Genomic DNA, 26,907 nt, shown 5'->3' on the forward strand with positions numbered 1-26,907 from the left:
AAGACTTTCAGTTTAATAAGGTTTGCAGTGAGATTGGTTAAAGGGACCAAAGGGTGTGTCCACTCACCTGCCACCCTTCGTTCCAATAAAGGTCGTTATACTACAGCAAGACAAAGTTAGGTCAGTTAGTGTGGAGGTGAACAAACAAAGCGAGCAGTGACGGTTAGTGAATATGAGTAAATCAACTGGGGATTAAGTGGCGAGCAGTTAACATGACAAGCAGTCAAATGCATGATATATACAGTATTATAGATATTTACAGGATTAGTTTTATCTCAAGCTGGGACTTACATCACTTGTTGGCTGGTAGATAATCTGTCCTGGAGGCCCAGGAGGCCCTGGAGGTCCAGGTGGTCCACCGTCGCGTCCTGGCAGACCCTGTAACACAAACAAAGACACTTTTTTGCAGTAGCAGCAGCGTGGCTCCCTGGAAGTAATCCAATTGAGTCAAGGTTAAAATATCTCTTCATTTCAAGCACTTTTGGTTTATGACCAAATTCTGCATTTCTGAACATTACAAGCTTTGTAAAGATAAAGAAATAGTTCAACTGGACTGTATTACACTGCAAAGGTATACAAAAAAAAGTGACCACTTAGGTCAATGTAAAATATTCTTAAAAAGTTATAGAATATGAGAAAAATACAATTACTGCATGTTATATACGTACAACTTTACATTTCATGGTTCATCAATAGCATTTTAATAGTAAGGACAATTATGAAGTGTGTCAGAGAAATTGTATATATGAGAAATAAAAAATTATATTTACATATTAAAAGATATTTAGTCTATATGTTCTGTATATTTTGCATGTGACTCACAATCTCGCCTTTCCATCCTCTTTCTCCCTTTTCACCCTAGAATTCAAACATGCCAACTTTAATGCCAAGACAACAAACAAATTCAAATTGTTGTATTATAATAATGTGTATAATAAGCAATTTAGGAACAGAACCCAGTTTATCCAGCAACATACCGACTGCCCAGGGAATCCATCCATGCCTGGCATCCCAGGTGGTCCTCGCGCTCCTTCTGCTCCTTTGTCTCCATGGCTGCCAGGCAAACCTGGCTTACCCTACAAATTACCACTAACACTTTAATAATTATATCACCACACTATTCTACAGCAATATTTTTTTTGAATTCTGGCTTTCTTTTCTTGGATTCCTGGCAGTTTTATACTTTGTTGAGAAGGCTTTTCTAATTTCTGTAATCCAAGGACATGAATTTAAAGAGACTGTGAGACTAACAACTGCAACACAAAACCATACAGACTCTTTGGTGTACTTACAGGGAGACCTGCAATACCAGACGGACCCTGGAAGACACAGGAAAATGTGAGACACTTCATGTACAGTGACGAGAAGGACAGGACATGTCATTTTTGGGGAAATGTGTACCTGGGGTCCGGGTGGGCCTGCGAGTCCAGGTACGCCGTTGATCATCTCATATGCATCGCGGTTACGCTGTAAAAAAGAGAATTGAAACTAGGAAGATGATTCCTGTAGGAGACTTTTGTCCAGACAGGGACCAACTGACTGTTAAAACTTCACATGCAACAACTTTTCTTTGGGTTCACACTCTTTTAAAAGACAGTAGCTTATTAGCCAGATTCTAGGTTTTATGAATCTTTACCAAACAATGATGGGCTTTATAACAATTGTTTTAAACACTAAATTGTGAGTTAATTTAAGTGAGTAAATTATGTTTTTTTAAATAAATATTTTGAATATTCAAGACATTTTGGGTTCACTTCCTGTAGTTGTCTTTTCTTAATGCAGCAAAATGATCTGCTGTGATGATGTGTATACATACCTGTTAAAATCCTATACTCACATGATCAATATGGGAAGGTGGGCCCGGTGGGCCGGGAGGTCCTGGAGGTCCAACTGGTCCCATGGGACCTGGAAGCCCTGCAAGCCCAGACTGCCCTGGTACACCTGTGTGTCCTGGATCCCCCTGATCACCCTGAGAAATAAAATTAAATGTGTATGTTTTGCATTAGTTAAAATAACTGTAGCCGCAGAAGAATAATAAGTGAGCTAAAGCTGAAAGATGCCAAATATTGAGGAATGCAAGAGACGCATGCAGAGCTGGGAAACCAGTGGTGAAGAAACATGAGATACAGTGAGAAAAGTGGAAGGAAGCAGCAGAATATTTCACTAAACAAGGGAGAATAAGTCTTTGTCCTCTGTAATGTTTGTGAAACCCAACTTTAATGATTCAAAACCATGTTGAGGTGGGGAAAAATGGAAACGAATTAAGAAAAGGAAAGGAAATCACCAAAGCAGAGAAACACCCCCCCAGTACCTGCGACCCATTACACACCGTAGAAGATGGAGCAAAGTAAGAGAAGAGGCCGGTGAAAAAGTTGGAGTCTTGTGTGTCTTGCTGGAGGAAAGCAAGAAACAATGAAGGAGATAATCTATGTTTGTCCTTCATGTTTTTTAAAGACAAGTCACATGTTTGAGTTGGACAGATAAAGAGACTAAACTCACCTTTTCACCAGCTGTTCCTGGAAGACCGAGCTGAGCACAGTCACCCTGGAGCAAAACAAGATCAACAGATAACAACAATTTGATGGATTGCAATTTAATTTATTATTCACTGCTTTTAATGAAAACCCTCCTCTGCATTCTTGATTCATAATCTGTGAGAATCATTCAACAGTTTACCTCAATCTGCTCATTCTCACCTTCTCTCCTCGGAGTCCAGGCTGACCAGGAGTACCAGGAGTACCAGGGGGACCCTTAAAAAAAGAAACAATTCAGAAGAACTCTATGTAATTATCTTATTAATCTGTTGGGTGATTTTAACCTTTTAAAATGTACTGTCTATTTACTAATGAGATTATAAAAAGTAAAAACTACTCACAGGCAGACCAGGGACTCCATCTTGTCCTGGTGGTCCAGGGGGACCAAAGGTTATGGGACCATTGTCTCCTAGTGCTACTGAATTACCAGGGATCCCGGGAAGGCCAGGAAGACCGGGGGGACCGGGAGGACCACGGGCACCCTGGGTAACACAATTATAACGTTGTGTAAAAACTCAACTTTTATAGATAAAACCTTGATGATTTTTAATGACAATCGACATACCCTGAATTTGTCCAAGTCTGGGAATCCTGAACCCTCCATGTCAACAAATGTCTGTTGAAACATGAATCAGCAAATATAAGTCACAAATAAGCCTTGAGAACATAAATGCTAGAAGAAAAGGAAGTATGGACGTACTGGGCGATCACCGGGGCCATGCCCAGGGGGTCCAGGTGGACCTGGGGGTCCTCTGGGTCCTGGCTGACCCTCTCCAAGCTCACCCTGCAAAGAATCAGAGGCCACACGTTATCACACTAAATCAAAACTTGTGATATCATTTAACACTCCATCTTAATCCATTCTCTATGACACCTTTTGGCCTTTGGCACCAGACGTTCCTGGATTTCCTGGGAAACCTCGTGGCCCAGCAGGACCCTGGAAACAGGAGCATAATAAGGACATATGACTGATGTTTCTTTAGAAACAGCGATATTTCAAACTGTTAATTAAAAAAAAACAACTTACAGCTTTTCCATCCTCTCCTGGATCACCCTGAAAGACCATCAACAGTGAGTGAGTGACATGCATCCAAAAAACAAAAACTTTAACAGTTGTGGAAGTACTCACAGGCTCCCCATCGACTCCTGGAGGTCCTGCAGCTCCATTAGACCCCGGCTGCCCAGGAGGTCCGGCGGGTCCGGCCATTTGCTGCACAACAGAGCCGTCCCCGAGTCGGACCACCTCAGCTGCAGGGCCGGCAGGACCAGGAGGCCCAGCAGGCCCCTGAGCCCCACGTTCTCCTTTATTGCCGGGGTATCCGAAGCCAGAGTTGCCCTGGTGGGGATGGAAAAGAGAAAAATCAACTGTTAGCAGGTGAAGGTAGAACTCTTTGTTCTGGATTGAAACATTATGAACTTACCTTTAACCCTTTTTCTCCCTGAAATACAAACAAACAGACAAATCAGTAATTGCATTACTTATCCGAGTAGGTCAGGTGATGTAGCTGAAAACATTAGTAACTGTGTTTTACCTTCTGTCCTTGTGTTCCACCCTGAGAGGAGACACCGGAGCCAGAGCTGGTCCCCGAATCTCCCTTCGGCCCAGAGGGGCCTATGTCCCCCTTTGAGCCTTTCTCCCCTCTGTCACCTTTCTCACCTCTACCACCACTGGGACCTGAAGGAAGTGAAAATGCATCAGTAACAGATATCACTTATTTCATGTCATTTATCATACACTGCCATTAATACATATCAAACATGTGCATGCCTGCTGTATTTGACATTTTATATGAGCTTACTTCTCATAATTCTGTCGAAAAAAGGTTATATTTTTATTTTTAAGTATTTTTTTTATTTCATTTCATTTTTCTACATATGTGTACTTTATGCAACTGCAATAAGGAAATGTCCCCTCTGTGGGATGAATAAAAAGTCTGAATCTGAAATAAAATAAAATAAAATTCTCACAAACTCAATAAATCACACAATGTCTATTGTGAAATATGAAACATAAGTATTTATGTTATACCTTACATTAAACTCATATTTTTACTCATTACTACCACAATCGTCAGCATTAAACTCAGACTGACACTGCAAAGCTGTTAAATAACTACGAGAAACAATAAAGGGTCAAACGGCAATGAGTGCAATTAGTGAGTGAAAATTCAAATAAGTCTGTAATGAAAGGAACAGACAGAATACGAAAGAATAGATGATGTTTTCTCATTTGATCCGAAGTGACTCTGTGGAGCTAATAATCTCAGTAGAAGCAGTGGGACAATATGTCCTGCAGAGGGCGGTAAAGCCTAATTCATAATCCTCCCTTGTCTTGGTCCAGTTCCTCTCCATGTGCCCATGGTGGTTATGGGAAGTTTGCCCTTTAAAAGTTATTAGAATTGTAAAATGTCCCTCTCTGTCATTTCTTTTCTTTTCATATGGTTAATCTTGGAGGTGATTGCTTGAGAATGTGAGGGAACTTGTTTCATCTGCAGCGTTTTAAAAATTAATAATCAAATTCAGAGATGACTGTGATGTCCACAATCTATATATTCTAATTATTATTTTGGAAAATAGAAAGATCAATACTATACAGTGTTAGATTCTAATTCAGCTGATGAGCCATCACTGTGGGACAATAAATCTTTGTGATTGCTCTTTTTCTCCTCATCCTTCCATCTGTGCACTCCTCTAACAGTGCCAGTGCATCCATCACATTAGGCAAGAGTGTTGGGAGTGCATACAGGGAAACAGGGGCCATACACACTACTGAGTCCCATCATGAATTACAGCCTAACCGTAACCATTTGATTTCCGGTGTGGTTTTGATTCCAGCCCTCAATGGTTGGAAGATTTTTGGTTTCCTTTGATCGTGGTTAGGTAATTTTGTTCTCCACAATGTACCTCAGTAAAGATTTTCAACTTGAATAATTCAAGATCTAGTAAATATAGTTCTTAATTTCTAAACCTGGGAGAGACACAATTTAGCTTATAAACATAACAATAATAAATTAATATGCATCATATGAGCACAAAACTGATGATTTTGATGCAGAAATTCTATTAAAGTCATGATTTGAAGATTATGAAACAAAGCAGAGTAAACCCTGCTCACATGTCCCCACACAGAAATGACCACAAACCAAAAGCCCCCCCCCCCCCAAGACAATGTGGAGTAGGTTGCATTGAACCATTTTGCAGGACAACAAGATGTCAACACACCTCCACCAACATATTTAAAGCTCCCACCTCCATGCCCCGCTCCACCTCATGCGAAATCAGCAGTGGGAGTCAACACGCTCATTCTATCCTCTGATAGGATGGCAATGCGTTGATTAGGACATAATCTTTATCATGACCCTCAGAGACCCACCTCTTGGGCCCGATGATCCAGACTGGCTGTAGTCCCCCGACGGCAGCTGATACCTGATGTCTAAAGTCAACACAAACACAACGTCACCTGCTCTGCTCAGCGGCTGCAAGTGTCGGCTTGCATACAGGGGAGTGTAGAGGCTTGTTAATTTTTTTGGAACGGCGTAATGGAAGAAACAACTGGATGCATGTCCCACAATGTCTTAATCCACTTGTTTGATTTTCACCTTGTTCAATGCTCAAATCGTAGTTTATAACCAACAAGGCTCTATAATCTTCCACCTGAGGGAGCTGAAGATGCTCCTGTTAGACTCATGTTAAACACTGAATCCCTGCAGTAAATCTCCCCACACACTCAGGTCCAGACAAGAAGCCTAATGCACATATTTCTGGATGAAAGCAGAGACAATACACATGACGTCTCTTTGGCAGCAGCTGCTGTGTGATTAAAAGCTTCCATGACACATTTCTGCAGTGTGTTCACTGTGATCAGGGAAGATTTGACCTTTTAACAGAATCTACTGTTTATCATGAAGACGTCTTTTACCCGTTTCCTTCAGTCTGGTTCCTTTTGAGGATATCAGCGGCGGCTCAGGTACCGGACGGGAGGGTGCAGGGGTGGTCTGTAAACAGATCAAAACACTTTAAACTTTTAAAACAAACAAGTATTCATAATGATGAATAAACCAAGGTCAAATTGTTATTCTGGGTCTTTGAGAGAGAGTCTGGAAACATGACACAAGTCTCGCAACCGTGCAGCAGCTCTGCTCGTCTCCTCCCTCCTCGCTCACAGATTTACCGTCAACACAAACAAGCAGGGACGGCAATCAAAGTCAAATCAATCCTCATCAACATTGTGCACATCAGAAAAAGATTCAGCTGAAATAATAAAATCCAAACTCCTCTTTCTTACTGTTACCAATGTTTCCTGCAAAAAGCCAAGAGATTTCACGAGATTTGCGACTTCTTGTTGAGCAAGACGTGCTCCGTTGCCAGACTCTTAGCAAAAACCAAAAATAAAATTTGAAGCCCTTAATTGGGAAGAAAATAAGCTTTGGTGGACATTTCTTGGTCGTCGCAATTGACCCTTAAGATTACATTGTAGCCACTGCAGCCATGTTGTGCGGATATGATCTACTTTGCTGATTCCAAATGTCATTGTAAGCGCCATTTATTTACAAACCCAAACTGTGTGAGTCACGGACTATGTCTACATCAAACGTGTGAAAGGGGTCAAGTGGGTTTATCTGAATGACTTTTGAGTAGAGTGAAAAGACACACTGACCCTGACACTGTGTCCCGTTTGTCTCCTCTCTCCATTGCCACTGCCGTAGTCCCCAGAGGCCTGAGAGACAAAACAAAGGTGCAAATCAGAATCAAAAGCCTTTGACAAAAATATTCAAAACACAAATACTCACCACGTCAGAGTCGTCCTCGTCGTCACACAAGCTCTCGGCAGCCTGAGGGTTTCCAACTACTTTAAACTCAGCGATCTCCCCCTAAACAAACAAGCAAGAAAGGCATTTTATTTTGCCACAGAGTTCAATTTGTGAACTTGAAGATCACTTCTTCATAAAGCATAAAAAATGTCTGTGGGTGCAACAGAACCTATAACACGAATATATTTACTCCAAAAGCCATGTGAGCGTCACATGTGGTCACCTGGGTGCATGCTAAAAGTCAGAGGTCAAAGGTGAGAGAGGTCAAGTAATACATTTAAAGGGAAGAGGAGGGCTAACTTCCTGTTTCCAGTGACCCCCCACACGAACCTGCCATGAGGTGCCACAGGGAGATATTAAAGAGGTCAGACTTGCACACACAACTTCACACACACATGTTTCTAGCACACAGTGTATTATTTTGTCTTTACCAGTTCCCATGGGAGACATTCAGACGAGGGCTAGTTGCTGCTTTTGATTAATTTCAGTGAGAAATGCGATGAGTAAACATCCCTTCAGCACTCGAGCATTTCCTCTGCCGGTGCCCCGGAGTTTTTGGTTAGACGACGGACTTCTCTTTCAAACTAGTTCATTAAAAAAAGCCTCTTTCTTGAATTTGTTAAGTGCAAGCTCAGCACTTCATTAAGTGCTTTAGAGTTATGTCAGGAAAAGAGTTTTGAGAGAAAAATGGGGAAGTCCTGTCCCATTTTAAAGACTCCTCTAAATAAGTCAAGAAGTATTTGGATCAGGTGATAATCAATTACTGGTAAATATAGTTAGATTAATGTACTAGGACTATATTATTGTACATCAAAAGTACTTTTTAAGTCTGACACTGTGGGAGCCTACTCACAAAAGCCCAGTTGGTTTTAATTTTGGCAAATTGGCACTTCCTATTTGCTGTGTTTCCACTGCTGTGTGGTCAGCTATCACTACACTATGAGGAAATCAAAAGATGTGAAGATTGTAAGGAAAGTTAGCTGCATCTTTTTTTATTTCTGAGAAGATTTATGTTCCTCTTTAAGTCCTATGATAAAACACAATTTTTCTTTTTAGCAGGTGTGTCTGGGGAGACAATAATCTTATTTTAGGTTTGTCATCATATCGTCTCTGGACAAGGACGATACTTGCAGATGTTCCACTGAAGGCGTGATATTTTAATTTTTTGTTTCAGCAGCAAATAATTTAAAACTGTGACTATATATGAAGGATTAAAGGGATTTAAGGAAATGCAAGGATCAAATGTGCATGAGAGTAAAAATAGTACTGCACTATAAAAACTTCATCTTAATCTGCTTGTTTATGGGTTCAACACTTTATTTGTGTATTTCTTTACCTGGAATTTGTCAGTGTCGGCTCCTCCCGCCTGACCCACGAAGATCCCCGCCCCTGTGTCAAACTCCATGGGGTCCGGGGAGCGCTCAAACTTCTTCACCTGTTGCTCCGAGTCGCAGCCATGGTAGAAGGTCACCTGCTCCTCAAAGACGGACAGCGAGAAGCGACTCCAGGTGTCCACCATGCTTGGGACGTTGAAGCTGGCTGCCTCGTATGAAGCCTCCGAGTCGGGCTCGGTGTAAAAGAACTGCACCCTCTGGAGGCCAGACTGCACCGCACTGAGCTTGACGCCGACATACATGAGCTTCTGGGGCCCGTCAGTGATGGAGAAGAGGACGGATGCGGCGGGAGTGGTTGGCTTGATGTGGAAAAGGAGGGAGAAGTGGCGGTAGAATGGGTTGGGGAGGTGGGCCAGAGCCGGCTGGCCTGAAACCGTTGCAGAGGTGAAGGCATAGGCGGTCTCCCCTCTTGGCCCGTAGACCCTGGCGATCTCACTGGGCGGAGGGTCTCCTATCAGCTGGAGCAAGGAGACACCACTCTCCTCTGCAAGAGGAAAAAAACACTTTAAGGAGAAAGTTTCAAAGAGAAATCTGACAAACCTGCCTTCAAGTGCAGCTGTAAACACAAGAATTAACTGCATACTGGAGGAAACTGTTTTCGACAAAATTTATTCATAACATTTTGTCAGCACAGCACAAAGAAACAAAGTCAAAGTATTTCTGATACGATCTCCTGCCGAAAGTCCTATGACGTCTGCAAAAAATCTTGAATTTATGAGTCGATGAGGGGCACTTGAAGGCAACATGAGTTCTAAAGACAGAGACAGTTTGAAGCACAGAAATGATCAGCAAATCACAAGTTCTTTGGAAAGTAAAACATCTTGACAACATCACGTTTACACGGACAAATATATTCTGACTATTGACCGCCTCCTGTATGGTCTTGTATGTCTTCAGTTGCGGTTTTTCTTTTGATTCAATGAACCTTTTGAAAACGTGCATTAATGCTTGGTAAGATGAAGTTATATTTGCTGCACAGTAGGAATCTGACTTAAACGAGTCACTGGCTAAACTTGCTGAACCATGAGAGGTGGAACAATGTCGAATAGCTGACCCCGGATTCAGTCAGTGATCACCGAGGAGTGGGCTTTAAGTGCCTCACATTCTCTTCCCCCCAACCCCTAACCTTTGTCCTATGTGGTTGGAGACGTCATAAAAACCGGATTACTAAAGTTTCCCTTTGCATTGATCAAAATAAAAACTTTTGCTTCCTGCAAGAACACATCCAGCACTAGAGTTAAGTAAGAAAATCTGTTTTTGTTTAATTTCGGGTGAACTTTAAATTAAACTACTACACTCTAACTGAGTAAAGCTGGACTCCAGTTTTATGATGACTGGAGGAGTCACTCAAATTAATGGAAAATCTGCTGACAGTTCAGTTCGCATCGAGAATACCCCAAAGACTCTGCATCCTTGGGAGCTACTATTATTTTCTCACACATTTCCATCGCAAGGGAAAAATGTTCAGACACTTTGACTCAGCGATCTCCTGAGGGCGGCCTGTCATCGCAGATTCATGAGAGGAGCCGACCAAAAATTACAATCTGTGCATTAAGGGGTCACAGGGGTCAGCGATGGTGGGGTTTCCCCTAAGTTTCCAAGCATCGATGCTGAGAAAGCATCGAACGCAGCTTGTTAAAGTGTCACAGACGGTTAAGGAGTGAAAACTACCAGAGACGCCTTCGGAACAAAACAATAACATCATTCATCATTCATAGTGGTGGCTGCACAGTGGTGGAACAGTCAAGTAGGAAACTAAAGCACTTAGGAGATTTTGATCCTTGTTATCATTAGTTAAAAACAATGTTCAGGTCACTATGAATGATTTACATTTCTATGTGTTTAAAATGATTAACTAACTAATACACTAGATTATTTTTAGATTCATTGTTCAATTTAAATTGATGGTTAGGTCTGATCATCCTGATAACCTTTTTTTTAACCTCATCCAAAGAAGAACAAAAACTCTAAACCAATTTCCAAAGAGCTAGGTGGAAGGTATGGGTCAGGGAAGAAATACCAGGTCAGGAGGTGGTGCCAGATGTGCCCCCCCCCCTTTCTTTAACCTTGAGAAATGTAATATTCATGAATTTCTCAAGAAATAAAGCAGAAATCTTAATAAAATAAAAGGTCAGGCAAGTGTGCTAATCCTAATATCTATGAACAGATTACATTTGGTGCAGATCTTGATAATTCTAATAGTTTTTGGGGGGTGATCTTTATTCAGTTACTTTACATCAACAAATATTACTTATCGTTATAGTCTAAAGTAAGGATATATTTTGCGGGTAAATAAAATCAATATCAACAAAATTCGTCATTGCTGAATTATTGCACTCAAGAGGTTTTGCTTTTAAACAGACTAAATATAGTTAAACAAGTCTTTCTCAAAGGAAATGATGCCTATTGCATATTTTCTCTGAACACAATGGAAGACGCTGTGGGAGAAAATATATGATTTTCTTTTCTCACTTTTTAGTTTATCACTTGCAGCAAATCCTCTTCTACCTGCTGAGAGGAAAGTCGCACTACTGTCAGGGACTGATATTAACGTGACATAACCGACTGCACTTCTGCACTCGCCAATCCAACGCTGTTAGGGAGTAATCTGAAACACATGTTCACACACATCCAGACACACACACACACAAACAAACACTGCTGCAAGAAGGGTGCACGTTATGTTGTCTCAACCTGCGCGGCTGCATCCTGTGGGATTTTGGCCAATTGGAGCGCGAGCCGGGTGGCCGAGTTCCCACTGAGGGCACCTGCTATTGGTTAATCTCACACTGACACAGCCGCTGCAGCTGCTGCACAGATCAAGTGGGTTAGATTATGTACGTAGGACTAAATATTTCAAATGATGAATGACAAGCTAAGAAGGCAATTTCCTCTTCACGTGAGATAGTTTGTCGAACATCTTTTATTTTTTCTCAAGTCAATTTCTGCTTTAATTCCATACAAATGCACATCTGGAAGTCGTCCGCTGCAGCCACAGGTCCTACCCACACTTGAACATGAAAAATGTCTGCCTACTCATTTAAAAAATTTTTACATAACAATTACAAACACGTTTCTAATTTCTTTAGCAGAGCTGCAATCTCAGGCTCTGAATTTGTTTTCTGTCACAAACTTTAGGTCACAACACATAGCGCTGTCCATTAAAAGGTCATTTCAAATCTGATCTGTAATCAGCTGCTGCTTGATCTCCAGAGAACAGTTGGAAGCTGGTACGGCAACCAAACGTGGGAACTTCGCCTGCGGAAGCATCATCGCGTAAACCCAGATGTCTGCTCATGGCTTCTTGCCCTGCTCCTGTCTCCGCTCTGACTCAGTTTGTCCATGCTAACAGAAACAACTGCATGGAAGCACATGGAACGCACAGCAATGTTTCACAGCCCTGACACCAGCGGCATGTAAAAAAAATAAAAAAGAAGAAGAAATAATAATAAGATGACCTCATGTATTCTGTTCATGTCTGTATTTTCCAACATGAAACCATGGAGAAATTCACAGCCTGTTTTACTGTGTGAGGAAACCAAATGCTGCCAGTGAAGAGAGGCACGGACAGACGGAGGCAGGAAGGAAATGCGTGTCAGATGTCCATGGGAAAGAACGATCATTAGGAACTCTGATGGGATGGAGTACAAAGAGGGAGAATCTGTGTTGATTCAAGATGCTGGTTAAAACAGGCTGGAATGTTATGGTGGAACAAATGGACCCCTCCAAGAGGTTTAGGGGGGTAAAGCAACTCCCCAGGGATAAGAAATAGAATTTCATTTGAGAATTAAAAATAATGAGGTCTAAAAACCTAAACCTAAAATCTAAAAAAGTCACCAGACCATCATTTATAACAGCAAATATGAACACAGCCTTCTTGGGTTAAAACAAACTCTGTTCGTGGAGATGGAGAAATCCATAAAATCATTAATAATTATTATAATTAGTGTATCATGCTAAATGATCCTTGTGTGAAAAGCTACAATACAAACGTATATGTGGTTATATAGAGTTCCATCCAAAAATGCTGCAGGTGAGTTTAACTTGCTCCAGTTTGGCCGTATTCTTTGCATGGATGGACGGATAAATGGAAAAGAGACAATTTTGAGCAAACAATGCCAGAATCATGAAAATGGACGACATCCCCCAAAGTGAAGCCAAAGTGTCTCCATTACCACCTGGTGGCCTGCTGCAGCATAGGTCATAAACTCACCTCCTCGATTTCAGCAGATGGGACATGCACATATCTAAAAGTCAAAGTGGAGAATGGTACACCATTATCAAAGTATGCCTCAACCAGAGCTCACGTTACCTCACTCTGAAAGCTGCAGTCCTCGTTAGGAAAAGTGAGCACTGCAATAACAAACTAATTAAACTGTGTAATGATACAGTGAGAGGAATCAGACGTATTTATACAGTTCAGACAGTCGGCTGCTTTACGTTAAATCACGTGAAGAAAACTTGTTTAGCCTTTAAATCCTGGGTGTCTTTAGGGGACGGGAGAATTTTTCAGAAGAAGCCCACTGATAATTAAGCCGGTGGCTTGATCCATGAACTAACCCCCCAGCTGTAGCTTTGTCCTCCTGGGACCTAAACAACTGGACTTCACACGTCTGAGAGGTGACGCAGCTGCCACACAGTCAGACCTTAATCCGTGTTTGAACGAGACGAGAGCCGAGAGCCAATTAAAGTTGACTGATGGATCAACATTTTTTTTTTCACCCTTTCTTTCTCTTGTTTTTGGTGGGGAAATTCAAAATAGTCTGGTTTCTTGGCCACAGTGGAGATATCAGCATGTGGATATTTGACTTTTTAATATATATACAGTAAATACTTTAATTAGACTGTGAAATTAGCTAAATAAACTGGACATACAGTGTTTTAACCCTGCTGGTAGGGTTTTAAATTCCGTTTTATTCTATAGCAGTTAACTGAGTGGTTTAGTGACAAGTACTAAAAGAATACTGGATCCTATATTCCCCATAATGCATCTCAACCCTCTCTCTTAATCAAGCTCTTCCTACCCGGCATTGACAAGTTCCAGAATCCACACCCTCATGCAGGGATTCTGTCATTAATGTGTGGTCTCAAGCTGAGGTGATTTACAGCCACAGAAGACAATACGCCACTATTCCCACATTAGTGAATTTATCACTGCTCACGATGGCCATAGTGAAGTGACCTTTTGTGCAGAATTGACGGATTTACTGCAGGATCTGCAACCAGCTCCTCACAAGGCAAACGGAAATGATATATACTTGTCAACTGGCCCAAAATGCAACTTAAAATTCAGCTTGTTTTTGGAAACGCTGCGACTGTGAACTGAGTTAAAGAGCGGGTAATTCCCCTGTTGTCATGAAAGCCCCTCTCACACTTTGTCCCACTCTCTGTGTCTGTGCATCTTCTAATGTTCGGCCAAATACACAATTACCACCCATTAAGTGTAACTGGTCATGGAGGTTGGAGGCGACTGGCTGTGCCCTCTGACCCCGGGCAGAGACTCGAGCCGCCTTGTCTCATCCCGGTCACAAGGCTCTCTTGTTACTTAGCACGACTCTGTTGCCCTTTCTCCCAAACTGATCGCACAATCACCACGCTCTTTCTCCGGAGCGGACCATTTTCCCACCCACAGCCACTATCATAAATGCCATCCTCGGGCCCTCCCTCGCGGCCACAGATGGCCCGATTGTTTCCCTCTTGAGGACTCGGGATGCTAAGACACCATTCGTTCACATTCCACACCGGCTGATCAGAAATGGTGAAATGTCAAGGAGGTAGCAATGCGTGACTGGCATGCAGGAGAAGGATGTTACGAGCGGAACAGAGTGATTATTGCACCATCATAAATTTATTTTGTCCAACCAAGAGAATATAATGATACTATCACAAGAGAAGCGTGGATTGCAATATGTGGAATTAAATCATTTATCCTGGATTCCCTGAGAAAAGCCCTGAAAACACTTTGAGTAGGAGCGTTAACTGAAAGCTAAACATCTCATTCCTCCCTTTTTCTTGTCCTTTGCAGGTGTAAAGTAAAGACAGCTGCACAGTGACTAATTGTAAAAAGCCAGTTTCATACATCTTGTTGGAAAAAACGATTCATGGGATAAATAATTCTGCACCACATGCTGGGCTTTAGCAGTAGTCTCTCCTGCAGGCTCAAACATTCACACATTTCTCACACATATCTGTGTTTTATAGCAAAGAGGCTTCCAATCTTTAGCTTTAAGTGCAGTTTAAGAGGTTATCCAAACAAGAACGCTGCATATGTAACATGGGAAGCAGCAAAACTGTCTCCTGTTTAAACCTGGAACATATGTTAAATAGTCCTGCGGGACAAAATATGATAAAGGGGGTTTTAACACAGCAAAGTTCGTGCTCAGCCTTTAAATTGCACGAGGGCCCCTGGAGAATTTCCTGTCTTAAGGGTTTACTCTCAGGGAAATTCTTCTAAACTGTATATGTTATATTCAGTTAGTGCACTTTTGATAATATAAATGGACTAGAAATCCCCTGAATACATGTAGAGAGTAATAAAATGTGAGTGGAACACTGCGTAATGCATTTGCTCAACTTTTAAATGTTTCAAAGCTCTGCAACTATTTTCAAAAGAACCTGTGACGTAACATTGCTGACCATTACTGATGTACATCACACACATACAAAAAACGAGGAGGTTTTGAGCTGGGACGAGACAACCACACCAAAACGTGCAACGCATGCATCCTGCGGACAGTGACGTGAACTCGCGGTGTTGCGTCATGCGCCGACGAGAGCCTCCTCTGGACGTGCAGCGGACACAGAGCAGCAGCAATAGCGACTGCAAAGATCAAACTGAGTGTTTTTGCATGTTTTAACCATTAATTGCTGATTGTTTATCATTAACATTTCTGGCCACCGTGCTTCTACCTCGAAGACATCCTGTGCTTTCTGCTGTTGTAATTATAGGCTGGTGCAGACTCCATACCTGCTTGATTTAAAACATGGAGAACATCATCTTGTAAGTGCATCAGTAATTACAATGCAATTGCAATAAAATGTATAATTTTTTTATATTTATTTGACTTATGGTATAGTGATGCAACTACTCTTTAAGTATAAAGCTATACTGTGGCTGCAATGTTACCTCTCATCTCTTATGAGCTGTCTTCTTCTTTTTATTGTTTCTATCCTTCTAATTGCTTTTATTTATTACGTCTTGTATGTAGTTGCATGTGCCCAGCGACTAATGTTATAACGAACTATGTCATATGCAATCTGGAAGCTTGTGGGTTACAGAAGCACAAACCAAAGTTTGTCTTGAAGATGGTGCAGGGGAGGAGACATTGACTTTAACGTGCACCGATATGTGGATATCTACACCTCTAAATCTGCACCTTCAAGTGCAATGCAACAATAACAATACTTCAACAACAATAAAAGCAGGTATGATGTTTGGATCACCTGTCTGAAGTCCCTTCAGGCTGATTTTATGACTCTTTCAAGGGGAGGTGCCACGGTAGGTGTAAAAAAAATGGATGGTGTTTAAATATGGCGAAAACATGCAAAAACCACATTTGTCACGAGCAAAGATCCACAGTGGCAATCAAGTGCTTGGACGTGTGCAATACCTCAACAGACAGTGCACAAACACACACAGACTTGAGCGCTGTAACATCAATGACGAAAAGGTGACATGACATCGGATTCAAAATGTATCAGCACACACAATACATTCGAACCCGCCGGGGTTACCTTTCCAGTTACTACTTGACACGCATGAGGGCTCCTCTGCTCTTTCAGGCAGGAGGCAACACTCCACCGGGAGACGCCCGTTCTCCAGGGACGCCCAGCAGCTGTCCCGCAGGACGTGGCAGAAGCTGCGGCAGGGCAGGAGCGAGGGGGCTCGGGGCGAAGGGCACCTGGGGGCCAGCAAGAGGCAGAGGAACCACTCTGTGCCGTGGTGACACCCCGCCCTCGTCAGCCACGCCCACTCCTGCAGCGCCGCCCCCACCTCTTCCACAGATGTGTGGTTGAAAAAATTGGGCAGCGTGAAAAACTTTGACTGTTTGCCCGAGCAAATGGACCAATCAGAGGGCACGGGGAGACACCGTTGGATGCGACCATCGGCGGGGGTCGGCTTTGAATCCAGAGCACCCCCAAGAGTTCCGTTCACTTTAAAAACATCACCGGTTAAATTGCGAGGCAGGACTTTATCACCTGTCGAGACCGATTCAAGATCTGTCTCAAGATCATCTGTGGACGCTGATCCTGAGCCAGATCCATCCCCTGCACCCACCCCAGACCCCTCCTCCAACCTCTCCCCTCGGAGCCTGTCTGTATTACCCGTCATGTTCGGGGTCACGCTCTCCACCTTCTCTGTGAGGCCTGCGTTAGTAGTCGTGGCGGTCGGGGTCCCGTTCCACGCCTCGACAATCTTACGGATCCCTGTGGCAACGTCGATGATTTCTTCCCCAAGCCCGGACAGGTTGTCATCCTCCTCCTCCACCTCCACCTTCTTCTCTGTGCCATTGAGTGTCACGGTGGCACCTGTCGCTGCCGTCGTCTCTGTTGGGATTTCTGTGGTGGGATTTGGTTTTGGGATCCAAAACCAGGCCTCCAGGCTCCCAGAGCAGAGGACCAAGACAAGAAGCCACGTCTGGATTCTCCACATGCTGCCGGCTCCTGCAACAGTCCTTCCAAGTGATCCACACGGCGCTCTCACTGTTTCCTCCAATAAGCGCCACCTGTTAGCCAGCCGGTCAGCAGTTCAATCCAAGCTGTTGGAGGGCCACTGAGCATCCACTGAATGAGAGCTGCAACATAAAAACTCCCACTCTCAGACCCTCCCTCCAGATCTCAACTCAGTACAACACTGCTGCAAACTCCCTCATAAAAAAAAAAAAAAAAGCTTACATGGACGGGGGGAGACAGAAGTGTGGGGGGAAGGCTTGCTATATACTGAAGCTGCTGGAAGTCATTGGTTACTCAAGAGTTGCCCCGACACACACTCCTCCCTGTGTGAGCTGAAAAGTCGCTCCCCTAAGACCCTTTTCTACCACATGAGAGAAAAAGAATGCAAGCGTGCCTGTTACCGCAATGACACACCCATCCATGCACAGAAGAAATATGGAGTTTTTAAAATACTGTTTGACCACAATAAAAAGGTTCTGATTAGGATCATTCTGAATTCAAAGCTGTCAAACACAAGACATTTAGAAGACGTGACCTTGAGTTGCAGAAAGTTGAGTCGTCAGGGATCTGTTGTTTTTAAATCACATTCTGGCACAATTCTTAAATCCAGTTTAAGGATTTAAAGGAATTTTATTTGTCACATGCACAGAGATGCAAGGTAGAACATGTTTCTGTGCAGGCATAGCAAAGGGATCAATAATAAAGAACATAAACTAGATAAATAAAATAGCATTACATAAAATAAAATACTAGTACATTAGGTTGAAGACTTCGTAAAAGCTCTCTACACACAGAAAACATGCAGGCACATTTTCTCAAAACCACTTAGATGACAAGATCGACGCCACACCAGGTTAATTAAACAAGACACAACATGTTCATTTAATGAGTGTTAGATGTAGACACTTTTTAAAGGGCTAGACATTTAAAGTATAAAGTAATAAACAGATTATTCCTATAATTATGTTCTCTCTCTTCTCTCATGTGCCAACTATCATGTGATCACTGTGGCTCTTTTCATAAGAAATAAAAGTAGAATTACTGCACTGCGGTTCTATGCCCCCACCAACCTGAAAGGTTTCTATGTACATATTTCTACATACTTTACCTTTAACCACTGAACATAATCACTTTATCCAAAAATCTTAGTCCACTGTCACAAAAACTAACAACCATCCATCCATCCATGATCTACACCACTAAGGGTCTCGAGGCTCTGGGAGGCAAGGAGGGAAGGAAGGAAAGAAGGAAGGTTGCTTCCCTGCTTGCTTGCATTTATTCATCCATCCATCCATCCTTTATCTATTCCACTTATCCTTAAAGGAAAAAAGACTCAGGAAAGGAAGAAAGCAAGAATGGAAGGCAGGCTGAAAGGACGAAAGGAAGGTAGGAAGGTTGCTTGCTTGCTTCCAGCCATCTATCCATTGATCTATTATTTAAAACACTTATCCTTTTAAAATTGCAGGGCTTTGGAAAGGAAGGAAGGAAAGAAGGTAAACACAGGGGAGAACATGCAAACTCCTCACATAAAGGCAGGATCTGAAACGTGCCGCTCATCTTTGTTTAACTAACATTATTTAAAAGTGTCAAATAATCAGCCAGTTAATCAGTATAGCTGCAGCGTGGTCGCTCAGGCTCTCAGAGGTTCTGGGGTTTTTCTCTAATCTTGCATGTTTCTTGTGAATTAATGTGCAGTTGTACCTGTGGAGCAACATATAGGTTGAAAACAACTGGAAGCAGCCAACTGGTTATAATGACACAGATCAATGCCCTGCAGCAGATGCAAGCAGAGACAAAAAGACAAATGTTCAGTTACACAATGATGACATGTCGTTTTGATTTATTGCCTCGTTTCAAAGAGAAGCGATATTGTGTTCGACTACTATCACCACAGACTCACTCTGCTGATTAACAACTCGGTGATGAGAAAGAAAAGCAAACACAGCGAAACCCAAAAGTGAGGAAAAGTAAAGCAGCAGAGTGAGGGGCATGAATGAAAGGCAGCAGCTGAGGGAGCGAGGACGCCAGGGAGGGCGTGTCTGATTGGATCAGCAGCTTAAGCTTTTCTCCCGGGGGACCGACTCCATTGCCTCATCGCGAAAAATCCTCGGAGAATGTACCACCTCCAGGTTCTCACAGATGGGCGATAAGGGAAGAAGGGACCCCCTCCACCTCCGCCTTTTTTCCAGGCCTTCTCCTCCTCCTCAACGCTGCCCTGAGTGCCCCCATCATCCAGCTCCCCGCCTCATCTGCCAAGCTAGGACATCCAGCTGTTACACATTCCAGCGCTCAGACCTCCCACACCCACGCTGCATGTGACATGTGGAGATTTGGAAACTGCTGCATCTTGATCACTTGTGCATTCATCCGCCATCGCTCCTGCTGTCAGCGTGTGAGCCGGAGGCGCACTGAACCAGACGCTGAGCAGAGCTACTTTTCTGCTTGGGAAACTGGACTGGATGCTGTGTCTGTGTGTGTCAGTGTTTGTGTCAGTGTGTGTGTTTGTGTGTGTGTGTGTGTGTGTGTGTGTGTGTGTTTGTGTGTGTGTCAGATCAAGAGTTTTGGCCCAAAGGTCACCAATCCCAGTCAAAGCTCAGTGCACAATTTGATCAAGTATATCTTGACTTGACTTTCTCATCACTATACCACAACAATGTCCATTCAGAAAAATATAACTGCGCCAACAATAGAAAATTAAATAGCAACACCAAAACTGAGCATTAATGAGTGGCAACGGTTCTTTATCTGGGTTGTATTACAGGGAAATAGTTTTAGAATTTAATTGTGTGCAATTAAATTCTAAAACTCAATTTTCTTTTTGACAAAGAAGTGATTTCCAGGTGTACAGCGTCAAATGTCAGCAAATATTTTACGCTGGAAAGTCCCACAAGCAAACAACGACATGTAAGTAAAATGAATTGATTGTTTCATATTCCTAGATTGATATACCTGTAATTGGTCCTCGGTTGTGACCGTCAAACTACATAATAGAAGAAGTTCTATGGCATCACTTCCACATAGGGTTAGTAGCATACAGCTGTTGAAATACATTATGTAAGTTATTATTTATTCAGTGCTCAGATCAGTACTCGGTATCAGCCAAGTATCAGAAGGGTTAGGGCATCAGGAAGGGGAAGATGGTATCTCTAGTAAATATGCTGTTATACTCAATACCTGACTGTCACAAATAATAAAATCCTATATGTCTTATTGTTGCAGCTATTACAAAAAGCAATTACAGAGATTGATTTTTTTTGACACAAGAAAAAAGCCTTTTTCTTACTAAAGTTGATTTCTTAAACACATCTGGACTCAAAGCGCAGGTTCGACTTTTTCCTTCATCATCGACGTATACCAGTTAATACATCAGCATAAAGGCCCTGCAGACTCTCCCATATACACGTGTGACCCTCCCTCTGTGTTTCCAGCACTTTTCATCACTATCAGCTGTCAGCTGCCCTGACCTGCACAGGGCCATGAGCAGGGTAAGTAAACACACCGCGGCATTATGCTCCAGTGAGTCAGTGAATGTAACTTCATGAGGCCACCTGGTGCAGTAATATGTACATATACATACAGTTGGTGCAGCTTCTGCAGCTGCATGTTAAAGCTCCATTGGGAACGTGTCTCCTTAAAGAAAACATTTCCCCCTTAAACACTTCGATCCCATCGGTTTCTGACTTTCACTGCATTTTTCTCTCTGCACTGGATTTCCCAGCATGCTTTTCAAGTAGCCCTGGAAAATGTGCATGGCCTGAACATGTTGATTTTATTTCGGAAGGAAGCCCTTGGGATGTTTGGTGTTCCTTTTTAAAATTGTTGTCTCCAGGAACAAAAAAACTCTGAGCTAACATGTGCACTACTTTTAAAAGAAACAGTTAAAAATGGAATATGACAAACTTTTTTAAACAAAGATTTTTAGAAGTAAACACAGGGCTGTCCACTTCAAACTAAATAGACACAAATTGAAAACCTTTAACTTTTCTTATTTCCCTCTATTGCCTGGTGACTGATGTACAGTAAGTTGTTTGTATTGGATTCAGCTTATATGTAAATGTGTAAATAAGTGCAGAGGCAGTGCCGATGACAGCATGTCAGGGCTGTCCACTTACTTACGGCCATGCAGGATGGATGGAAGAACTGTGAATGAGTCCTAACAGTAAGGGAGGATGTGTAACGGCATTATGGGATATTTGTGAGAAAGAGAGAGGGAGGGAGTGTATGACTTGCAGCTGTACTAAATTACCAAAGGAAGGGCTAAATCTCTCCCAACCTCGACTAATCAACTATCGCCATGGCAACAAGATCCTTCCGGAGACTGCCGGGGCGACCGAACACAGAGAAATTACGACTTTAGCATTTGTGTTTAAAGAGTTTTCCTCTTGAGTTGTTTGCGGCTGATTAAATCTCTGCATCTGAGATGGTGTCTCTCTATGACAAGTGGGGACGAGGCAGGAGTTCATACCCGTCACCAGCAGACATACTTGCACTGCGATTAGTTAAATTTACAGACACTTAAGGTTGACATGTTTGTAGAGCCATTAATCAGCAAAACGTTTGCCTCATTTAACCTGTACGTCTCACAAATTGCAAAGTCAAAGCCCTTGTTGCTGCTTCTTCTCATTTTCCATCTTTTGTCTAATAACCGTGCAGTCTCAGGACAATCCGAGCAAGCGTGCATGTGTGCGTCCCTGCTGGGGTTTCACAGGCCAGGCAGCTCCAACGTCTCAGAATTTAATTGGTGTATCATGTTACCGTTTCCCACAGGGATTCCCAGCAGTTCACATGCTAAGATATATGTGTTGGCCATAAAATACTGGTGAGGGGACACACATGCTGTCAGCAGGGAGGTAGGAGCGTGGAATGGTGTCCACAAACCTTTGGAAATGCAGTTTTCCACTCATGTACTCACAGTACTTGGGTAAACCAGCAGATGGCAGAAGCACATTGTATTTATGTTACAGGAGATTTATTCTCTCACTCTTTGCAACAGCTTTTATTCAATCAATCAATTATCTCACCAGGAAATCTAAATTATTTATTTAGTGCAGAAAGGCCTTGTTGCATAATGTGAACTGTGAACATGTGAATGCACAAGAGAGAAAATGTGAATAAAAATCAGCTTAAACTGCATCCAAAAAAATAAGCCTGCCTATTTATCTTTTATGATTTTTCCAAAATGTTGTTTCAAAACCAAAAACTGTTTTAATGGAGCTACCAAAAAATGCAGAAAGAATAAATGCTGCCACCTGTTGTCTAAAGCCTGAAGTACATGCAAAAAAGAGCCTCTGCATAAATATGCATTAAAAACCAGTTTATTATTATTTATATGTTAGTTACTTAATAGAAATCTCCCTGTTATGTCTGTAAATCTTACAGGGTTAGGGTTACAGCCAGCTTTGCTTTGTGATCACCTCGCTCATACTCAAATCCAAGAAGCAGAGAGAAAAGAAAGGAAAAGAAAAAAGTCCCCCGTGAGGCATCTTGGCAGAAGCTCCTCAGAAATGAACACCCATGACACTCCTCCCTCCTTCTCTATATCGGTATGTTGAAGTGGGTTTTTTTTTTGGCACGGACAAAGAAGCGGGGCATTTCCAGACAAGAGGGTGTGAGGGGCATCTTGTCGGCCCCTTATCGAGCGTCAATGCTCGAATTGAGCAACATGGGAGCGAGACAGTTGGCTCCTTGTGCAGAGAATCCCAATCGCTGAATGGGAACATTTGTTGTGGTAGCAATGAGACATAATGGGAGGAATTTAATGTGGTGGCTCCGTTTTCAAATGTGAGAAAAAGCCAAAACAAATGAAAAGCTCTGTTCCAGAAAGAGGAAAAATCCTCGATCCTTCATTGTACCCCGACACATCTGTCTCTTTTCAGCTGATCTCACCTGTCTGAGGTGCATTTTTGCAGCATGAGTCTGAGGAGACGTGACATTCGAGTCGAGTGCAAGAGGCCTCAACGCCGCGGGAACCTTTAAATTCCTGCACAAAAGATTCTATACTCGAGGGCACGGACTGCTCATAACCTCAGCAATGCACCCAAAACCACAGACGCTCATCCAGAGCAGCTCCTGTAACACAGAGCAACATATCCGGTTTCAATCAGAGATTCTCTTTTACATCGGAGGCAAATATTTTCAGGATCGTCCGCTTTTTAGAATGTTTAATTGATGATAGCATGATCAGCGAGTGTTTCTTTGAAAGTGTCAAAGGAAAAGAAGTATAAAGGCAGAAAAACCTGACTGCTAACACCTGTGCTTAAATGTGATTCACTCCCTGCAGCGCTTCACTGGAGCAGCTGCTAAATAGTGTGTAATTGCAAAAAGTTCAAGTGGTAAATCATTTCCAATAACCGGTTTTGTTATTGAGGTTAAATTTAGGTCGTGTGTACAGTTTTTTCGATCATCAGACGGCCCCTGCTTCTGAAGTCTCTGGAAACATAAATCCGGTCTTTAAAAAATGAATGTGACGCTTGACTTAAACTGGAGAAGCTGAATTTTTGACCAGTTTAAAATCTTTGAAACACATTTTTGAGAGAGAAAGTTTGTCTCCCATCATTTGGATTCACTTTATGAATAAATACTTTAATGGCCACTTTTGACAAGAAGATAAATAACTCTATGGGAACCTGAATTTTGTTTTAAGACTAAACTTAAAATCATTTTTCTCCTCACACGCGTGAAACTGAGGATTTTTACTCTGATGACTGACGTATGCAAAACCAACAATGACATGTTCAAGAACAGGAGGCGTGAAAGGTTGTTTTCTCTCATCGGCGCCCCTGATATCCCCGATCCGACCCGAACCTGGAATGCAAATCACAACAAACAACTTTATGCAATTCAGTCATCAATCTCTGCTCGGTGAATCTGTCGTGTCAGTAAAACTCAGACAAACAAGAACGCGAGGAGCGACCTCCGTGCTTCGTCTCCCGTGCCACCTCTTGGCTGATTTACAGCGGCGTGAATCAGAGGTCAGTGGCCTCCGTGTTGGCAGCCGTCCCGCCTCCCCCTCTGGGTGATATGAGCATCAGAGCCTTGTTCGGCCATCGCTGGGGGAATGATTAATACCCTCCCTCCTCATTTTACTGTCGGTGCTCGTCAAGACTGTTGGGATGTTCTCCGCAAAACATGTCGTCGGCTCAATGGAAACTATGACAATGGAGGGTCACCCCTGCTCCGGGTTGAGGGCAGTTCAGTCTGCACATACACGTTTCACTGTCAAGCATTTTCACGTCAGCCTGAATAAAATAAATCTACTGATTTGTGACTTTTTCAGTTGTGAACAAAAAGCTTTTCTGTTTGGTGTCATGACCTGTGCTTGTGCATTCAAGTGCATGGAGGATAATTAAGCAGTTTTATAGGAAACTATAGCTTCAGACGTATGTGGTATCTAACAAGTGGCTCTTTGTTATGCCTGTAGTGTTATATCAAAATGAAAATAAGTTTTAAAACATTGGGGAAATGACACTCTTGAAGGTAAATCAATAGTGTGTTGAGTGATTTTTGTCTTATGTGTCAACTATTTTTATATTCAATAAATTATCCAGGTAAATTTCCACACATTAAGGCCGAACATATCATTCATCAAATTTTTCCCCTCTGTCCATTTGTTTGTTTGTGTTTTTGTACATAAGAGGATGACGTAAAAACTTCTGGATGGATAATAATAAAAGAATGAAGAAGATAAGGGTATAAAATTTAAATGATTACAATCCACAGCAGTTGCGTGAAAATACAGCAAATATCCAAACGTATGTCATTGACCTGAGTTAAAATCCCTCTCTCCTAAGACAAATCTTTGCTGCAGCAGGGTCTGGATGAATAAATGATCCAAAGCCACGAATAAGACTGACAGTATCAATATTTGTCTGTTTGTCAATATTATCAGGAGAAACAACAATCTTGCAGGATTAAAGCTTTAAATGACTTATTGCTTAAGGGCCCCTTACGAGATCTGAAACCTGAATCAGCAAGCTTTGTGTAACAGGAGGCAAAAATCCAAGCTCGGACCTGAAGTCTGATTTTGATTCCTTCATTTAGAAGCTGGAAATGGAGCAAAAGGTTTGCATGCTATTTGTGGATAAGTGATGAAAGAGGCGAGCAGGTGGGAGGCACCAACCACCTCCGCTGTTATCTACCATTATCACCACCTCAAAGCCGTCCGCTCTGCAGCTGGAACAACACAGCCTTTATTCCTAGTGACAGAGACACGACATATCAGATTGGGCTGCATAGAAAAGATGGAAGACGGGTACTAAAAACATCCTGTCACCCCTCAGCTCGACCTCACACTTCCGCTGTCAACCTGAAAAAGCTGGCAGAAGGTAGTAAGCACCCACAGCTGCCTTTATGAGCCTTTTAAAGTCTTCTCCTCTGCTGCTGGAAAGAGCTTTGGTGTTTCTTCTGTTTCTGTCTGCAGGTCTCATTAGACCTGAAGGGGCCCGGCTCAGGCACGGCCGCCGAGTTTGAGACAAACGCAGGATAAAAGCAGTAATTACAGATAAAAGTGGGAGTTAACCACAGATGAGAAACGTCCTCGAGGCTACAGAGGCAATGAGGAGCTGAGGATGCAACATGTTATTCCCTGCAGGGTTAATGTGGCAGAAAACCAGGATCAGCAGTCACACCCAAGAAAATCCAGTCCAAGTTGATACTGAGTTATTTATAAAGACTACTTTTTTACGTCCTTTTTTTCAACATAAGATATTAAATAACTTTTACCATCTATATCAAAGTTGTCAGACTCTTAAAATCCCCCAAACCAAAGTTTGATATTCTCATCTTTATAATCATCAATAAACATAAACCAGAAATCGGATAATATAATAAAGGAATTCTGTTTTTTCTTTGAAATGGTCAAGAACAGAGCGACAATTATAGGTGAAAACGAAAATGTTGGGTCCAAACCAGAGTGGTAATAACAACAGGGCTGAGAACAAACAAGTTAAACCTCCATCGCCCACTTCCTGTCCAGTCAAAACCTCCTTGATGTTCTCATCGCAGCGAGAGAAATGTCCAGTCCCCATTCATTTCACCCACTCAGCCTCCTCTAGACTTATAATTTTAAAAACCTTTAATCTGAAAGAGTGACACATGAGTCCAGGAGTTGATATTCTGTCGGGTTTAGGTCACCTTAGAAAAGAACACATTTTTCTGAAACTGTTTCCATAAAACCTGATAATCATCTGGATTTATTGCAATTTCCTTGTATTACACTACATCAGTCGAGCGTTCCTATTAAACTGCCAACAAAGTGTAAGTCAGGACACGATGAGTGAAGTTGAAATAAATCTCAGTTAAGAAATGAGTGGAAAAAAGTTAAGATACTTCAGGGTGATAAGATGAGTCATAAAATCAGAAAATAACAAAATGAGTTACAATTCAAGTCAAGACACTTCAAAATAAATATTTTAAGCCAAGACGAGTCCACAAAATTGAAGATTAGTTTACATTCATGATGATAAGCCGCATATGATACGTTGACAAACATCAAGA

The 26,907-nt window shown here is 42.2% G+C and overlaps 1 protein-coding gene across 6 annotated transcripts in view; it reads right to left on the minus strand.

Moving 5' to 3' along the window:
- LOC109640204 (collagen alpha-1(XVIII) chain-like) overlaps positions 1–26,907 on the minus strand; it is a 37,443-nt gene that overhangs the window by 6,615 nt on the left and 3,921 nt on the right. Inside the window, exons 1-24 of one of the 6 annotated variants that reach the window (XM_069521457.1) lie at positions 17,065–17,563; positions 8,682–9,223; positions 7,325–7,405; positions 7,192–7,251; positions 6,454–6,529; positions 5,908–5,967; positions 4,067–4,209; positions 3,956–3,973; positions 3,664–3,870; positions 3,562–3,588; positions 3,409–3,471; positions 3,235–3,318; positions 3,100–3,150; positions 2,876–3,016; positions 2,697–2,750; positions 2,500–2,544; positions 2,330–2,392; positions 1,838–1,969; positions 1,402–1,467; positions 1,293–1,319; positions 978–1,076; positions 823–858; positions 292–378; positions 68–100 (exon numbers count right to left, since the gene is read on the minus strand). In XM_069521457.1, the coding sequence (XP_069377558.1) occupies positions 68–100; positions 292–378; positions 823–858; positions 978–1,076; positions 1,293–1,319; positions 1,402–1,467; positions 1,838–1,969; positions 2,330–2,392; positions 2,500–2,544; positions 2,697–2,750; positions 2,876–3,016; positions 3,100–3,150; positions 3,235–3,318; positions 3,409–3,471; positions 3,562–3,588; positions 3,664–3,870; positions 3,956–3,973; positions 4,067–4,209; positions 5,908–5,967; positions 6,454–6,529; positions 7,192–7,251; positions 7,325–7,405; positions 8,682–9,223; positions 17,065–17,392 (2,523 nt within the window). In that variant the 5' untranslated portion in view covers positions 17,393–17,563. Of the gene's footprint in view, positions 1–67; positions 101–291; positions 379–822; positions 859–977; positions 1,077–1,292; positions 1,320–1,401; positions 1,468–1,837; positions 1,970–2,329; positions 2,393–2,499; positions 2,545–2,696; positions 2,751–2,875; positions 3,017–3,099; positions 3,151–3,234; positions 3,319–3,408; positions 3,472–3,561; positions 3,589–3,663; positions 3,871–3,955; positions 3,974–4,066; positions 4,210–5,907; positions 5,968–6,453; positions 6,530–7,191; positions 7,252–7,324; positions 7,406–8,681; positions 9,224–17,064; positions 17,564–26,907 lie in introns of those variants that run through there. The other 5 variants (XM_069521461.1, XM_069521459.1, XM_069521460.1 and 2 more) reach the window with 5 other exon arrangements.

The sequence above is a fragment of the Paralichthys olivaceus genome, chromosome 24 (assembly GCF_024713975.1).
Source record: "Paralichthys olivaceus isolate ysfri-2021 chromosome 24, ASM2471397v2, whole genome shotgun sequence".
NCBI lineage: Eukaryota > Metazoa > Chordata > Actinopteri > Pleuronectiformes > Paralichthyidae > Paralichthys > Paralichthys olivaceus.